An 18,244-nucleotide genomic window follows, 5' to 3' on the forward strand; every position below is an offset into this window, starting at 1 on the left:
CCTTGTGAGTAAGTATTAGCTAGGTTGCCACTTGTTGTTCGGCTATTGAAATTGAACTTCAGTTCATGAAAATAAATAGCCAGCCAGCTACTTAACCCTGTTGCCCAAAGCTAGTGTTATAAGCAGCCAGCTAGCTTCATCTGGCTAGTGAGGATCGAATGGACCGGGTTATGTGTTGTGAAGCTAGCCACAATAAGGATTAGGCACAATAGTGGAATTTGCAGTTTGCATTCAGATTAAAAGTATGTCATTGACAGGGATGCAAATGAATACAAATAGTACAATTATGCCATGCTTTTATTTTGAAGGCAAACTGCAAATTCCACTATTGTGCCTAATCTTTATTGTGGCTAGCTTCACATAGATGGGTCCGACTACCATTAATCAAATAAGAACTATCTGTTGGTTATTTTAGATGATGACACCTAGCTTTATAGTTAGTCAGATATCTATAGCTACTGAAACAGATTGTTGTTTTTGGGGAAGAACATTGTTTGCATCCATGAGCTAGCTAGCTTTTTGAAATGACCAGCACTGTAGGTGCGCGAGACAACTTGACCAGCATCACAGCAACGATGAATCGTTGTGATATATGAAATACGAGGGATCGTCTAATCAATGTGTAATAACTACGTAGAAAATTTATTAATGCGTTAAATTATATGATATGCAGTCATATTCAGGTCCTGATTGGTCAACAAGCTTAATTGACATGTTAAATACAAACGGCGCTCCGTGGCAACGGCCCCGACGGCGTTCCGTGGCAACGGCCCCAACGGCGTTCCTTAGCAACAACCCCGACGGCGTTCCGTAGCAATCCTGGTTGAGAATGAAATGACTGAACAACCAAACAGCACAGCAAGTAAGTGAAAGAAACAGGTATTGATTATGTTTTCACTGGTAATGGGGACATGCGTAAATGCCAACAAATTCACTTTATGGTCAGTGTGTGTGTGTGTGTAACCTTTCTTTAACTAGCAAGTCAGTTAAGAACGCATTAATATTTCCAATGACTGCCTACCTCAGCCAAACCCAGACTGGGCTAATGGTGAGCCGCCCTATGGGACTCTCAATCACGGCCGGATGTGGTACAGCCTGGATTCGAACCAGGGACTGTAGTGACGCCTCTTGCTCTGAGATGCAGTGCCTTAGACCTCTGCATACGCGTGTGTGTTAACTATTTAACTTTCAGGCTTAAAAGGCCGGCAACATTTTTAGTATCGGTCTAATTGTTTTTGGAATAATTTTGCACGCCCAATTTTTCAGTTTTTGATTTGTTAAAAAAGTTTGAAATGTCCAATAAATGTCATTCCACTTCATGATTGTGTCCCACTTGTTGTTGATTCTTCACAAAAAAATACAGTTTTATATCTTTATGTTTGAAGCCTGAAATGTGGCAAAAGGTCGCAAAGTTCAAGGGGGCCGAATACTTTCGCAAGGCACTGTATCTACAGGCCATCAGACTGTTAGTCACCACTCGCCTCCGCCTAGTACCCTGCCCTGAACTTTAGTCACTGTTACTAGCCTGCTACCACCCGGTACTCTAGCCTGGTGCCACCCGGTACTCTAGCCTGCTGCCACCCGGTACTCTAGCCTGCTACCACCCGGTACTCTAGCCTGCTACCACCCGGTACTCTACCCTGCTGCCACCCGGTACTCTACCCTGCTGCCACCCGGTACTTTACCCTGCTGCCACCCGGTACTCTGCCTGCTGCCACCCGGTACTCTAGCCTGCTGCCACCCGGTACTTTACCCTGCTGCCACCCGGTACTTTACCCTGCTGCCACCCGGTACTTTACCCTGCTGCCACCCGGTACTTTACCCTGCTGCCACCCGGTACTCTAGCCTGCTGCCACCCGGTACTCTAGCCTGCTGCCACCCGGTACTCTAGCCTGCTGCCACCCGGTACTCTAGCCTGCTGCCACCCGGTACTCTAGCCTGCTGCCACCCGGTACTCTACCCTGCTGCCACCCGGTACTTTACCCTGCTGCCACCCGGTACTTTACCCTGCTGCCACCCGGTACTTTACCCTGCTGCCACCCGGTACTCTAGCCTGCTGCCACCCGGTACTCTAGCCTGCTGCCACCCGGTACTCTAGCCTGCTGCCACCCGGTACTCTAGCCTGCTGCCACCCGGTACTCTAGCCTGCTGCCACCCCTGCTGCCACCCGGTACTCTAGCCTGCTGCCACCCTCTAGCCTGCTGCCACCCGGTCTAGCCTGCTGCCACCCGGTACTCTAGCCTGCTGCCACCCGGTACTCTAGCCTGCTGCCACCCGGTACTCTACCCTGCTGCCACCCGGTACTCTACCCTGCTGCCACCCGGTACTCTACCCTGCTGCCACCCGGTACTTTACCCTGCTGCCACCCGGTACTCTAGCCTGTTATCCCCCGGTACTCTAGCCTGCTACCACTGGTCACTTTAATCATGTTTCCATACTGTTTTACTCGTGTGTGTATATACTGTATTCTAGTCAAGGCAAATCCTGTACAACTACTGCTGTTCACTTTTTGTATTCATCTACTTTCTGGTCCACGTGTGACTAACTGTCTGGTCCACGTGTAGCTCTGTCTGGTCCACGTGTAACTCTGCGTGGTCCACGTGTGACTCTGCGTGGTCCACGTGTGACTCTGCGTGGTCCACGTGTGACTCTGCGTGGTCCACGTGTGACTCTGCGTGGTCCACGTGTGACTCTGCGTGGTCCACGTGTGACTCTGCGTGGTCCACGTGTGACTCTGCGTGGTCCACGTGTGACTCTGTGTAACTCTGCGTGGTCCACGTGTGACTCTGTGTAACTCTGTGTGGTCCACGTGTAACTCTGTGTGGTCCACGTGTAACTCTGCGTGGTCCACGTGTAACTCTGCGTGGTCCACGTGTAACTCTGCGTGGTCCACGTGTAACTCTGCGTGGTCCACGTGTAACTCTGCCTGGTCCACGTGTAACTCTGCCTGGTCCACGTGTAACTCTGCCTGGTCCACGTGTAACTCTGTGTGGTCCACGTGTAACTCTGTGTAACTCTGTGTGGTCCACGTGTAACTCTGTGTAACTCTGCCTGGTCCACGTGTAACTCTGTGTAACTCTGCGTGGTCCACGTGTAACTCTGTGTAACTCTGTGTGGTCCACGTGTAACTCTGTGTGGTCCACGTGTAACTCTGTGTAACTCTGTGTGGTCCATGTGTAACTCTGTGTGGTCCATGTGTAACTCTGTCTGGTCCATGTGTAACTCTGTAGTCCATGTGTAACTCTGTGTAACTCTGTGTGGGCCACGTGTAACTCTGTGTGGGCCACGTGTAACTCTGTGTAACTCTGTGTGGTCCACGTGTAACTCTGTGTAACTCTGTCTGGTCCATGTGTAACTCTGTGTGGTCCACGTGTAACTCTGTGTTGTTGTCTGTGTCGCTTTGCTTTATCTTGGCCATGTCATGTAATTGAGAGCTTGTTCTCAACTGGCCTACCTGGTTGAATAAAGGTGTTAAAATATATTTAAAAAATGTTTAAACACACCATTATAAATATTTATATTACGGACTCTGACATTGCTCGTTCTGACGTTTATTTTTAATTTAGGGATTTGTGTGTATTGTTATAAACATTATATATTACTGTACTGTTGGAGCTAGAAACACAAGCATTATATATTACTGTACTGTTGGAGCTAGAAAGACAAGCATTCGCTGCACCTGTTATGTTATCTGTGTACTTAACTGATTAGAAATATTGTCCATGTTGCATCATGCTACCTATGTGTTGTGTAACTGTTAGCTACTGGGTACAGCAGGGGAACCTGGGGTTAGCCGCAGGGGAACTGGGGTTAGCCGCAGGGGAACTGGGGTTAGCCGCAGGGGAACTGGGGTTAGCCGCAGGGGAACTGGGGTTAGCCGCAGGGGAACTGGGGTTAGCCGCCGGGGAACTGGGGTTAGCCGCCGGGGAACTGGGGTTAGCCGCCGGGGAACTGGGGTTAGCCGCCGGGAACTGGGGTTAGCCGCCGGGAACTGGGGTTAGCCGCCATTATAACTGGGGTTAGCCGCAGGGGAACTGGGGTTAGCCGCCGGGAACTGGGGTTAGCCGCCGGGGAACTGGGGTTAGCCGCCGGGGAACTGGGGTTAGCCGGGGGAACATTATTAGCCGGGGAACCTGGGGTTAGCCGCCGGGGAACCTGGGGTTAGCCGCACAACCTGGGGTTAGCCGTACCGGGAACCTGGGGTTAGCCGCATTCGGGGAACCTGGGGTTAGCCGCCGGGGAACCTGGGGTTAGCCGCAGGGGAACCTGGGGTTAGCCGCCGGGGAACCTGGGGTTAGCCGCCGGGGAACTGGGGTTAGCCGCAGGGGAACCTGGGGTTAGCCGCAGGGGAACCTGGGGTTAGCCGCAGGGGTACCGCAGGGGAACTGGGGTTAGCCGCAGGGGTACAGCAGGGGAACCTGGGGTTAGCCGCAGGGGAACCTGGGGTTAGCCGCAGGGGAACCTGGGGTTAGCCGCAGGGGAACCTGGGGTTAGCCGCAGGGGAACTGGGGTTAGCCGCCGGGGTACAGCAGGGGAACTGGGGTTAGCCGCCGGGGAACTGGGGTTAGCCGCCGGGGTACAGCAGGGGAACTGGGGTTAGCCGCCGGGGAACTGGGGTTAGCCGCCGGGGAACTGGGGTTAGCCGCAGGGGTACAGCAGGGGAACTGGGGTTAGCCGCCGGGGAACTGGGGTTAGCCGCAGGGGTACAGCAGGGGAACTGGGGTTAGCCGCCGGGGAACTGGGGTTAGCCGCCGGGGTACAGCAGGGGAACTGGGGTTAGCCGCCGGGGAACTGGGGTTAGCCGCCGGGGTACAGCAGGGGAACTGGGGTTAGCCGCAGGGTATTGTTCATTATGGAGAGGGGAGAGGCCAGTTACAGGGTCTGTCTGGCCCTCCCATCAACACCTACTTGTTTCTGTTGACTCAGCGTTACTCTCTTCGTGTGTGTGTGTGTGTGTGTGTGTGTGTGTGTGTGTCAAACAATATTAGCCACACACACACACGCTGACACTTGCAGTGCCATACACTCCCTGGCTCTGCGCTAGGGAGTGGAGACTGGCTCTGCGCTAGGGAGTGGAGACTGGCTCTGCCGCTAGGGAGTGGAGACTGGCTCTGCCGCTAGGGAGTGGAGACTGGCTCTGCCGCTAGGGAGTGGAGACTGGCTCTGCCGCTAGGGAGTGGAGACTGGCTCTGCCGCTAGGGAGTGGAGACTGGCTCTGCCGCTAGGGAGTGGAGACTGGCTCTGCCGCTAGGGAGTGGAGACTGGCTCTGCCGCTAGGGAGTGGAGACTGGCTCTGCCGCTAGGGAGTGGAGACTGGCTCTGCCGCTAGGGAGTGGAGACTGGCTCTGCCGCTAGGGAGTGGAGACTGGCTCTGCCGCTAGGGAGTGGAGACTGGCTCTGCCGCTAGGGAGTGGAGACTGGCTCTGCCGCTAGGGAGTGGAGACTGGCTCTGCCGCTAGGGGAGTGGAGACTGGCTCTGCCGCTAGGGAGTGGAGACTGGCTCTGCCGCTAGGGAGTGGAGACTGGCTCTGCCGCTAGGGAGTGGAGACTGGCTCTGCCGCTAGGGAGTGGAGACTGGCTCTGCCGCTAGGGAGTGGAGACTGGCTCTGCCGCTAGGAGTGGAGACTGGCTCTGCCGCTAGGGAGTGGAGACTGGCTCTGCCGCTAGGGAGTGGAGACTGGCTCTGCCGCTAGGGAGTGGAGACTGGCTCTGCCGCTAGGGAGTGGAGACTGGCTCTGCCGCTAGGGAGTGGAGACTGGCTCTGCCGCTAGGGAGTGGAGACTGGCTCTGCCGCTAGGGAGTGGAGACTGGCTCTGCCGCTAGGGAGTGGAGACTGGCTCTGCCGCTAGGGAGTGGAGACTGGCTCTGCCGCTAGGGAGTGGAGACTGGCTCTGCCGCTAGGGAGTGGAGACTGGCTCTGCCGCTAGGGAGTGGAGACTGGCTCTGCCGCTAGGGAGTGGAGACTGGCTCTGCGCTGGGGAGTGGAGACTGGCTGGTGGATTTAATCAAGTCATCATAACTGCCGTTTGGTAAACAGGTAGATTTGAATGTATTCCATAGATTATAATGGGTTTCAAATGTGGCAGACTTCCACATCATCATCGTTCTTCTTCCGTGTGTGTGTGTGTGTGTGTGTGTGTGTATCCATAAGTGTTCAGTAAATTATCTCAGGCTTTCAAATCATTATTATTATTATTAGTGATTGGGGGGATTGATAGTTGCATATCAGGGTATTTATTCTCAATATAATTTTGTGTTAGTTGGCTGTCATAGCTGTCATAACTTATGTATTTTTAAATAGGGAGCCAATTTTGTTTTCAGCACTTTTTTAGTTCCATGACTGATCAAAATTGTTTTCTCGGGCCTCCCGAGTGGCGTGGCGGTCTAAGGTACTGCATCGCAGTGCTTGTGGCATCATTACAGACATGTTGCTCCCCTCCACGGTAGTTTCACCGTTCGGTCCCAGGCTGTGTCATAGCCGGCCGTGACCGGAGACCTAATGAGACGACGCACAATTGGCCCAGCGTCGTCCGTGTTAGGGGAGGGTTTGACCAGCCAGGATATCCTTGTCCCGTTCGCGCTCTAGACTCCTTGTATCGGGCCAGGATGTCCTTGGTGCGGCTGACAGTGTTTCCTCCGACACATCGTTGCGGCTGGTTTCTGGGTTAAGCGAGCAGTGTGTCAAGAAGCAGTGCGTCTTGGCAGGGTCGTGTTTCGGAGGACGCACGGCTCTCGACCTTCGCCTCTCCTGAGTCCGTACGGAGTTGCAGTGATGGGACAAGACTGCACATACCAATTTGGATATCACGAAGTTGTGGAGAAAATTTGTTAAACGTTTAATTATTATTATTTTTACAAACGCTTGTGTTCTCTTGTCGCTCTGCAGCAGACATATTGGTGAGCGATATGTTTGGAACATCAAATTGCAATAAAATCACAGTATCGAATCAGTTTATATATAGAATCTCAATCCATATGGAGAATCGCATTACACATTGTATTGGCACCTACGTTTCGTGATATCCTATTGTGAGGTCCCTGGCAATTCCCAGCCCTAATTATTAATTGTTGTTATTTTTGTTGTGTGTAGATGTGCTTGGCCTGCCGGAGGGCAGCAACAGAAGACAGTGAAACTACCGTGGAAGCAGCAACAGAAGACAGTGAAACTACCGTGGAGGGCAGCAACAGAAGACAGTGACACTACCGTGGAGGGCAGCAACAGAAGACAGTGAAACTACCGTGGAGGGCAGCAACAGAAGACCTTCTCATGGCCTGCCAGTCTGTCTCCATCATCAACATGGACGAGCAGGCCCTGCTGGGGCTCAACCCTAACGCAGACGCCTGCTATAGGCAGAAGGTAAGTCTCATTACACTGTGTGTGTGTGTGTGCAGTTCATTCATGTGCTTGTAGAGGACAAATCTTGAAGATCCAAACGTGTTGACTCCTACAAATGATTCTCAGATCCCATGTAGACTGACCCATGTAGACTGAACTTGAACCAAACGCATTGGCTCCTGCAAATGCAAATGCAAATTCTTAGAGCCATGTAGACTGACCCATGAAGACTCTCCATCCAGGGGACCAGCGCTCTCTCGTCACACTGTCCATCCGTGGGACTTGAACCAGCGCTCTGTCTCGTCAGACTGTCCATCCGTGGGACTTGAACCAGCGCTCTCTCTCGTCAGACTCTCCACCGAGGGACTTGAACCAGCGCTCTGTCTCGTCAGACTGTCCATCCGTGGGACTTGAACCAGCGCTCTGTCTCGTCAGACTCTCCATCCGTGGGACTTGAACCAGCGCTCTGTCTCGTCAGACTCTCCATCCGTGGGACTTGAACCAGCGCTCTGTCTCGTCAGACTCTCCATCCGTGGGACTTGAACCAGCGCTCTGTCTCGTCAGACTCTCCATCCGTGGGACTTGAACCAGCGCTCTGTCTCGTCAGACTCTCCATCCGTGGGACTTGAACCAGCGCTCTGTCTCGTCAGACTCTCCATCCGTGGGACTTGAACCAGCGCTCTGTCTCGTCAGACTCTCCATCCGTGGGACTTGAACCAGCGCTCTGTCTCGTCAGACTCTCCATCCGTGGGACTTGAACCAGCGCTCTGTCTCGTCAGACTCTCCATCCGTGGGACTTGAACCAGCGCTCTGTCTCGTCAGACTCTCCATCCGTGGGACTTGAACCAGCGCTCTGTCTCGTCAGACTCTCCATCCGTGGGACTTGAACCAGCGCTCTGTCTCGTCAGACTCTCCATCCGTGGGACTTGAACCAGCGCTCTGTCTCGTCAGACTCTCCATCCGTGGGACTTGAACCAGCGCTCTGTCTCGTCAGACTCTCCATCCGTGGGACTTGACAACCAGCGCTCTGTCTCGTCACTCTCCATCCGTGGGACTTGACAACCAGCGCTCTGTCTCGTCACTCTCCATCCGTGGGACTTGACAACCAGCGCTCTGTCTCGTCACTCTCCATCCGTGGGACTTGAACCAGCGCTCTGTCTCGTCAGACTCTCCATCCGAGGGACTTGAACCAGCGCTCTGTCTCGTCAGACTCTCCATCCGTGGGACTTGAACCAGCGCTCTGTCTCGTCAGACTCTCCGTGGGACTTGAACCAGCGCTCTGTCTCGTCAGACTCTCCATCCGTGGGACTTGACAACCAGCGCTCTGTCTCGTCAGACTCTCCATCCGTGGGACTTGACAACCAGCGCTCTGTCTCGTCAGACTCTCCATCCGTGGGACTTGACAACCAGCGCTCTGTCTCGTCAGACTCTCCATCCGTGGGACTTGAACCAGCGCTCTGTCTCGTCAGACTCTCCATCCGTGGGACTTGAACCAGCGCTCTGTCTCGTCAGACTCTCCATCCGTGGGACTTGACAACCAGTGCTCTGTCTCGTCAGACTCTCCATCCGTGGGACTTGAACCAGCGTTCTGTCTCGTCAGACTCTCCATCCGTGGGACTTGAACCAGCGCTCTGTCTCGTCAGACTCTCCATCCGTGGGACTTGAACCAGCGCTCTGTCTCGTCAGACTCTCCACCCGTGGGACTTGACAACCAGCGCTCTGTCTCGTCAGACTCTCCATCCAACTTGACAAGTTCTCTCCGCATTAAGTTATGTTGTAACTGGTGCTGTTTACAGAGACCAGTACCCCTCAGGAAGTTAAACATGGCTACAGGAAGTCAATGAGTGGGTTTGAGCGGTTCGCTACAGACCAATAGGCCTCTATATACAGTAATATACACATATTCAGTAATCCAGCAGCAATAGCTGTGGAACACAAGGCTTCCACCATGCTTTTTCAGATGTAGGCCTACACAGAAATACATGTCTAGGAGACCCACACCAACTCTGTGTCCTTGAGGCAGCCAGCCAACCAGCCAGCCAACCAGCCAGCCTGCCTAACTTGTTCCCCCTCTGCTGTCAGCACGAGTGTTGTTATGGCTGGCTGTAGAATGGGGTAGTTATGGGGGTTGTGTGGCTGGCTGCAGAATGGGGTAGTTATGGGGGTTGTGTGGCTGGCTGTAGAATGGGGTAGTTATGGGGGTTGTGTGGCTGGCTGTAGAATGGGGTAGTTATGGGGGTTGTGTGGCTGGTTGCAGAATGGGGTAGTTATGGGGGTTGTGTTGCTGGCTGGCTGCAGAATGGGGTAGTTATGGGGGTTGTGTTGCTGGCTGTAGAATGGGGTAGTTATGGGGGTAGTGTGGCTGGCTGTAGAATGGGGTAGTTATGGGGGTTGTGTTGCTGGCTGTAGAATGGGGTAGTTATGGGGGTTGTGTTGCTGGCTGCAGAATTGGGTAGTTATGGGGGTTGTGTGGCTGGCTGCAGAATGGGGTAGTTATGGGGGTTGTGTGGCTGGCTGCAGAATGGGGTAGTTATGGGGGTTGTGTGGCTGGCTGTAGAATGGGGTAGTTATGGGGGTTGTGTGGCTGGCTGTAGAATGGGGTAGTTATGGAGGTTGTGTTGCTGGCTGGCTGCAGAATGGGGTAGTTATGGGGGTAGTGTTGCTGGCTGTAGAATGGGGTAGTTATGGGGGTAGTGTGGCTGGCTGTAGAATGAGGTAGTTATGGGGGTTGTGTTGCTGGCTGTAGAATGGGGTAGTTATGGGGGTTGTGTTGCTGGCTGTAGAATGGGGTAGTTATGGGGGTAGTGTGGCTGGCTGGCTGTAGAATGGGGTAGTTATGGGGGTAGTGTGGCTGGCTGGCTGGCTGCAGAATGGGGTAGTTATGGGGGTTGTGTGGCTGGCTGTAGAATGGGGTAGTTATGGGGGTTGTGTGGCTGGCTGGCTGTAGAATGGGGTAGTTATGGGGGTTGTGTGGCTGGCTGGCTGGCTGTAGAATGGGGTAGTTATGGGGGTTGTGTGGCTGGCTGGCTGCAGAATGGGGTAGTTCTGGGGGTTGTGTTGCTGGCTGGCTGTAGAATGGGGTAGTTATGGGGGTTGTGTGGCTGGCTGTAGAATGGGGTAGTTATGGGGGTTGTGTGGCTGGCTGCAGAATGGGGTAGTTATGGGGGTTGTGTGGCTGGCTGTAGAATGGGGTAGTTATGGGGGTTGTGTGGCTGGCTGTAGAATGGGGTAGTTATGGGGGTTGTGTGGCTGGCTGTAGAATGGGGTAGTTATGGGGGTTGTGTGGCTGGCTGGCTGCAGAATGGGGTAGTTATGGGGGTTGTGTGGCTGGCTGCAGAATGGGGTAGTTATGGGGGTTGTGTGGCTGGCTGCAGAATGGGGTAGTTATGGGGGTTGTGTGGCTGGCTGTAGAATGGGGTAGTTATGGGGGTTGTGTTGCTGGCTGTAGAATGGGGTAGTTATGGGGGTTGTGTGGCTGGCTGGCTGCAGAATGGGGTAGTTATGGGGGTTGTGTTGCTGGCTGTAGAATGGGGTAGTTATGGGGGTTGTGTGGCTGGCTGTAGAATGGTGTAGTTATGGGGTTGTGTGGCTGGCTGCAGAATGGGGTAGTTATGGGGGTTGTGTGGCTGGCTGTAGAATGGGGTAGTTATGGGGGTTGTGTGGCTGGCTGTAGAATGGGGTAGTAATGGGGGTTGTGTTGCTGGCTGTAGAATGGGGTAGTTATGGGGGTTGTGTGGCTGGCTGTAGAATGGGGTAGTTCTGGGGGTTGTGTGGCTGGCTGTAGAATGGGGTAGTTCTGGGGGTTGTGTGGCTGGCTGCAGAATGGGGTAGTTATGGGGGTTGTGTGGCTGGCTGGCTGTAGAATGGGGTAGTTATGGGGGTTGTGTGGCTGGCTGGCTGGCTGGCTGTAGAATGGGGTAGTTATGGGGGTTGTGTGGCTGGCTGTAGAATGGGGTAGTTATGGGGGTTGTGTGGCTGGCTGTAGAATGGGGTAGTTATGGGGGTTGTGTGGCTGGCTGGCTGTAGAATGGGGTAGTTATGGGGGTTGTGTGGCTGGCTGGCTGGCTGTAGAATGGGGTAGTTATGGGGGTTGTGTGGCTGGCTGTAGAATGGGGTAGTTATGGGGGTTGTGTGGTTGGCTGTAGAATGGGGTAGTTATGGGGGTTGTGTTGCTGGCTGTAGAATGGGGTAGTTATGGGGGTTGTGTGGCTGGCTGTAGAATGGGGTAGTTCTGGGGGTTGTGTGGCTGGCTGCAGAATGGGGTAGTTATGGGGGTTGTGTGGCTGGCTGGCTGTAGAATGGGGTAGTTATGGGGGTTGTGTGGCTGGCTGGCTGGCTGGCTGTAGAATGGGGTAGTTATGGGGGTTGTGTGGCTGGCTGTAGAATGGGGTAGTTATGGGGGTTGTGTGGCTGGCTGTAGAATGGGGTAGTTATGGGGGTTGTGTGGCTGGCTGGCTGTAGAATGGGGTAGTTATGGGGGTTGTGTGGCTGGCTGGCTGGCTGGCTGTAGAATGGGGTAGTTATGGGGGTTGTGTGGCTGGCTGTAGAATGGGGTAGTTATGGGGGTTGTGTGGTTGGCTGTAGAATGGGGTAGTTATGGGGGTTGTGTGGCTGGCTGTAGAATGGGGTAGTTATGGGGGTTGTGTGGCTGGCTGTAGAATGGGGTAGTTATAGGGGTTGTGTTTTGCTGGCTGTAGAATGGGGTAGTTATGGGGGTTGTGTGGCTGGCTGTAGAATGGGGTAGTTATGGGGGTTGTGTTGCTGGCTGTAGAATGGGGTAGTTATGGGGGTTGTGTGGCTGGCTGTAGAATGGGGTAGTTATGGGGGTTGTGTTGCTGGCTGTAGAATGGGGTAGTTATGGGGGTTGTGTGGCTGGCTGGCTGTAGAATGGGGTAGTTATGGGGGTTGTGTGGCTGGCTGGCTGGCTGGCTGTAGAATGGGGTAGTTATGGGGGTTGTGTGGCTGGCTGGCTGTAGAATGGGGTAGTTATGGGGGTTTGTGTTGCTGGCTGTAGAATGGGGTAGTTATGGGGGTTGTGTGGCTGGCTGCAGAATGGGGTAGTTATGGGGGTTGTGTGGCTGGCTGGCTGTAGAATGGGGTAGTTATGGGGGTTGTGTGGCTGGCTGGTTGTAGAATGGGGTAGTTGTGTGGCTGGCTGGCTGTAGAATGGGGTAGTTATGGGGGTTTGTGTTGCTGGATGTATAATGGGGTAGTTATGGGGGTTGTGTTTCTGGCTGCAGAATGGGGTAGTTATGTGTCAGATTCAGAAGCTCTCTCTCCCTTTTCTAACTATTGTTTTTCTCTCTCTGCTCCTGTTTCTCTCTCTCTGCTCCTGTTCTCTCTCTCTCTGCTCCTGTTCTCTCTCTCTGCTCCTGTTTCTCTCTCTCTGCTCCTGTTTCTCTCTCTCTGCTCCTGTTTCTCTCTCTCTGCTCCTGTTTCTCTCTCTCTGCTCCTGTTTCTCTCTCTCTGCTCCTGTTTCTCTCTCTCTGCTCCTGTTTCTCTCTCTCTGCTCCTGTTTCTCCTCCTCAGGCGATGGTGTATTTTGAGCAGTTGAAGGAGTCCCAGGATGCCTGGGAGGTGTGTGCAGAGGCCCTGGCGAAAGGCATTTACAGGTGAGACCCATTAGTTGGTAGGATTCTGATTAGAGACGGTACAGTATCCTTCTAGTCACACCTGGGAGGTTTCAGATTCCAACCTGTTCTACTGCTTTGTCTCCCTGTTGGTCCTACTCTGGTCTCCCTGTTGGTCCTTCTCTGGTCTCCCTGTTGGTCCTTCTCTGGTCTCCCTGTTGGTTCTTCTCTGGTCTCCCTGTTGGTCTCCCTGTTGGTCCTACTCTGGTCTCCCTGTTGGTCCTTCTCTGGTCTCCCTGTTGGTCCTTCTCTGGTCTCCCTGTTGGTCCTTCTCTGGTCTCCCTGTTGGTCCTTCTCTGGCCTCCCTGTTGGTCCTTCTCTGGTCTCCCTGTTGGTCCTTCTCTGGTCTCCCTGTTGGTCCTTCTCTGGTCTCCCTGTTGGTCCTTCTCTGGTCTCCCTGTTGGTCCTTCTCTGGTCTCCCTGTTGGTCCTTCTCTGGTCTCCCTGTTGGTCCTACTCTGGTCTCCCTGTTGGTCTCCCTGTTGGTCCTTCTCTGGTGTCCCTGTTGGTCCTTCTCTGGTCTCCCTGTTGGTCTCCCTGTTGGTCCTTCTCTGGTGTCCCTGTTGGTCCTTCTCTGGTCTCCCTGTTGGTCTCCCTGTTGGGTTTCTCTGGTGTCCCTGTTGGTCCTTCTCTGTTGGTCCTTCTCTGGTCTCCCTGTTGGTCTCCCTGTTGGTCCTTCTCTGGTGTCCCTGTTGGTCCTTCTCTGGTCTCCCTGTTGGTCTCCCTGTTGGTCCTTCTCTGGTCTCCCTGTTGGTCCTTCTCTGGTCTTCCTGTTGGTCTCCCTGTTGGTCCTTCTCTGGAATCTGGTCTCCCAGACCATATATTGTATTGTAATAACTTTATTAATCCCTCTCTTAGTGACGACCCTGTTTTGTATTGTAATATCTTTATTAATCCCTCTCTCTGTGACAACCCTGTATTGTATTGTAATATCTTTATTAATCCCTCTCTCTTAGTGACAACCCTGTGTTGTATTGTAATAACTTTATTAATCCCTCTCTCTGTGACAACCCTGTGTTGTATTGTAATATCTTTATTAATCCCTCTCTGTGACAACCCTGTGTTGTATTGTAATATCTTTATTAATCCATCTCTCTGTGACGACCCTGTGTTGTATGGTAATAACTTTATTAATCCCTCTCTCAGTGACGACCATGTGAAGTTCTTCTGTTTCCAAGTCCTGGAGCACCAGATCAAGTACAGGTGAGAGGAAGAAGAGCTGGAGGGGAGGAGAGGGGAAGAGGAGAGGTGGAGGAGGAGGAACAGGAGAGGTGGAGGAGGAGGAACAGGTGGAGGAGGGGGAACAGGTGGAGGAGGGGGAACAGGTGGAGGAGGGGGAACAGGTGGAGGAGGGGGAACAGGTGGAGGAGGGGGGGAACAGGTGGAGGAGGGGGAACAGGTGGAGGAGGGGGAACAGGTGGAGGAGGGGGAACTGGTGGAGGAGGGGGAACTGGTAGGGGAAGGGGAGGAGAGGTGGAGGAGGGGGAACTGGTGGAGGAGGGGGAACTGGTGGAGGAGGGGGAACTGGTGGAGGAGGGGGAACTGGTGGAGGAGGGGGAACTGGTGGAGGAGGGGGAACTGGTGGAGGAGGGGGAACTGGTGGAGGAGGGGGAACTGGTGGAGGAGGGGGAACTGGTGGAGGAGGGGGAACTGGTAGGGGAAGGGGAGGAGAGGTGGAGGAGGGGGAACTGGTGGAGGAGGGGGAACTGGTAGGGGAAGGGGAGGAGAGGTGGAGGAGGGGGAACTGGTGGAGGAGGGGGAACTGGTGGAGGAGGGGGAACTGGTGGAGGAGGGGGAACTGGTAGGAGAAGGGGAGGAGAGGTGGAGGGGGAACTGGTGGAGGAGGGGGAACTGGTAGGGGAAGGGGAGGAGAGGTGGAGGGGGAACTGGTGGAGGAGGGGGAACTGGTAGGAGAAGGGGAGGAGAGGTTGAGGGGGAGAGGAGAGGAAGTACCTCAGCTGTCATCCTGCCACTAGTCTGAGAGATGATGAATTAGGAAGTCTGTGATAATAGGTTGACTGTTCCTCCCATTGACTCCAGATAACAGCTAATGCTGTCACCTTTTCTCATGCTTTCACAGTAGAGCATTCAAGTACTGTCACCTTTTCTCATGCTTTCACAGTAGAGCATTCAAGTACTGTCACCTTTTCTCATGCTTTCACAGTAGAGCATTCAAGTACTGTCACCTTTTCTCATGCTTTCACAGTAGAGCATTAAAGTACTGTCACCTTTTCCCATGCTTTCACAGTAGAGCATTAAAGTACTGTCACCTTTTCTCATGCTTTCACAGTAGAGCATTAAAGTACTGTCACCTTTTCCCATGCTTTCACAGTAGAGCATTAAAGTACTGTCACCTTTTCTCATGCTTTCACAGTAGAGCATTAAAGTACTGTCACCTTTTCTCATGCTTTCACAGTAGAGCATTAAAGTACTGTCACCTTTTCTCATGCTTTCACAGTAGAGCATTAAAGTACTGTCACCTTTTCCCATGCTTTCACAGTAGAGCATTAAAGTACTGTCACCTTTTCTCATGCTTTCACAGTAGAGCATTAAAGTACTGTCACCTTTTCTCATGCTTTCACAGTAGGGCATTAAAGTACTGTCACCTTTTCTCATGCTTTCACAGTAGGGCATTAAAGTACTGTCACCTTTTCTCATGCTTTCACAGTAGGGCATTAAAGTACTGTCACCTTTTCTCATGCTTTCACAGTAGGGCATTAAAGTACTGTCACCTTTTCCCATGCTTTCACAGTAGAGCATTAAAGTACTGTCACCTTTTCTCATGCTTTCACAGGAGAGCATTAAAGTACTGTCACCTTTTCTCATGCTTTCACAGTAGAGCATTAAAGTACTGTCACCTTTTCTCATGCTTTCACAGTAGAGCATTAAAGTACTGTCACCTTTTCTCATGCTTTCACAGTAGAGCATTAAAGTACTGTCACCTTTTCCCATGCTTTCACAGTAGAGCATTAAAGTACTGTCACCTTTTCCCATGCTTTCACAGTAGAGCATTAAAGTACTGTCACCTTTTCTCATGCTTTCACAGTAGGGCATTAAAGTACTGTCCTGTTTCTTCCTAACGTCTGACTGAAAACCATGTGTCTCTGTCAGCAGGATTCCTCTATGAACTAGTTCTGAGCAGAAGGTGACTGTGTGTTGTGTTTTTCCCAGACATGGAGGGCTCAGTCCTGCCCAGCAACAGCTGATCAGAGAAACCCTGATGAAGTGGCTGCAGGGTCAGGTGGGGCTTCTCTGTCACTTCGTCAACCTGTCACAACAACAACTGTCGTTCGTTACACGTTTCATCATCAACTCTATTTGTTACTTGAGCTGTCGTTAGTTACACGTTTTTATTCAGTCATGAAGTTGACTCTTCCACACCTGAATTCCTGAATTGAAAAATTGTATTAGAAAATTAATTTCAATATAATATTCTCCTTCTCTGCTATCCCGGCAATCCTCCCCCCCTCCTCTTCATCTTCTTCCTCCCCCCTTCTCCTCCTCCTCCTCTTCTTCCTCCCCCCTCTTTCCCCCCCCTCCTCCCCTCTTCCCCCCTCCTCCTCCTCCTCCTTCCCCCTCCCCCTCCTCCTCTCTTCTCCCCTCCTCCTCTTCTTCCCCCTCCTTCTTCCCCCTCCTCTTCTTCCTCCCCCTTCCTCCTCGTCTTCTTCCCCCTCTTCCTCCCCCTCCTCCTCTCCCCCCCCCCCCCTCCTCCTCCCCCTCTTCCCCTCCCCCAGTTAATGAACTCCCAGCCAGAGAAGCCGTTCATCCGTAACAAGGCAGCCCAGGTGTTTGCTCTGACCTTCGTGATGGAGTACCTGACCCACTGGCCCAAGTTCTTCTACGACCTGCTGTCCCTAGTGGGCCTGAACCCACACGGGGTCGACGTCTACCTCAGAACACTGATGGCTATCGACGCTGAGGTGGTGGACAGAGACATCCTGCACTCCCCTGAGGTAAGAGGACACTGGTGGACAGAGACACCCTGCTCTCCCCTGAGGTAAGAGGACACTGGTGGACAGAGACACCCTGCTCTCCCCTGAGGTAAGAGGACACTGGTGGACAGAGACACCCTGCTCTCCCCTGAGGTAAGAGGACACTGAGGTGGTGGACAGAGACACCCTGCTCTCCCCTGAGGTTAGAGGACACTGAGGTGGTGGACAGAGACACCCTGCTCTCCCCTGAGGTAAGAGGACACTGGTGGACAGAGACACCCTGCTCTCCCCTGAGGTAAGAGGACACTGGTGGACAGAGACACCCTGCTCTCCCCTGAGGTAAGAAGACACTGAGGTGGTGGACAGAGACACCCTGCTCTCCCCTGAGGTAAGAGGACACTGGTGGACAGAGACGCCCTGCTCTCCCCTGAGGTAAGAGGACACTGGTGGACAGAGACACCCTGCTCTCCCCTGAGGTAAGAGGACACTGAGGTGGTGGACAGAGACACCCTGCTCTCCCCTGAGGTAAGAGGACACTGGGGTGGTGGACAGAGACACCCTGCTCTCCCCTGAGGTAAGAGGACACTGGTGGACAGAGACACCCTGCTCTCCCCTGAGGTAAGAGGACGCTGAGGTGGTGGACAGAGACACCCTGCTCTCCCCTGAGGTAAGAGGACACTGAGGTGGTGGACAGAGACACCCTGCTCTCCCCTGAGGTAAGAGGACACTGAGGTGGTGGACAGAGACACCCTGCTCTCCCCTGAGGTAAGAGGACACTGAGGTGGTGGACAGAGACACCCTGCTCTCCCCTGAGGTAGGAGGACACTGGTGGACAGAGACACCCTGCTCTCCCCTGAGGTAAGAGGACACTGGTGGACAGAGACACCCTGCTCTCCCCTGAGGTAAGAGGACACTGGTGGACAGAGACAGCCTGCTCTCCCCTGAGGTAAGAGGACACTGGTGGACAGAGACACCCTGCTCTCCCCTGAGGTAAGAGGACACTGAGGTGGTGGACAGAGACACCCTGCTCTCCCCTGAGGTAAGAGGACACTGAGGTGGTGGACAGAGACACCCTGCTCTCCCCTGAGGTAAGAGGACACTGGTGGACAGAGACACCCTGCTCTCCCCTGAGGTAAGAGGACACTGGTGGACAGAGACACCCTGCTCTCCCCTGAGGTAGGAGGACACTGGTGGACAGAGACACCCTGCTCTCCCCTGAGGTAAGAGGACACTGGTGGACAGAGACACCCTGCTCTCCCCTGAGGTAAGAGGACACTGGTGGACAGAGACACCCTGCTCTCCCCTGAGGTAAGAGGACACTGGTGGACAGAGACACCCTGCTCTCCC

General features: G+C 53.5%; 1 protein-coding gene across 1 annotated transcript in view; it reads left to right on the top strand.

Moving 5' to 3' along the window:
- Positions 1-18,244, top strand: part of LOC135516575 (exportin-T-like) — a 58,900-nt gene that overhangs the window by 3,071 nt on the left and 37,585 nt on the right. Inside the window, 5 exon segments of the mRNA XM_064940926.1 lie at positions 7,091-7,357; positions 12,866-12,948; positions 14,112-14,168; positions 16,137-16,206; positions 16,700-16,918. Of these exon segments, the coding sequence (XP_064796998.1) occupies positions 7,268-7,357; positions 12,866-12,948; positions 14,112-14,168; positions 16,137-16,206; positions 16,700-16,918 (519 nt within the window). The 5' untranslated portion in view covers positions 7,091-7,267.

Source organism: Oncorhynchus masou, chromosome 27 (assembly GCF_036934945.1).
Source record: "Oncorhynchus masou masou isolate Uvic2021 chromosome 27, UVic_Omas_1.1, whole genome shotgun sequence".
Lineage (NCBI taxonomy): Eukaryota > Metazoa > Chordata > Actinopteri > Salmoniformes > Salmonidae > Oncorhynchus > Oncorhynchus masou.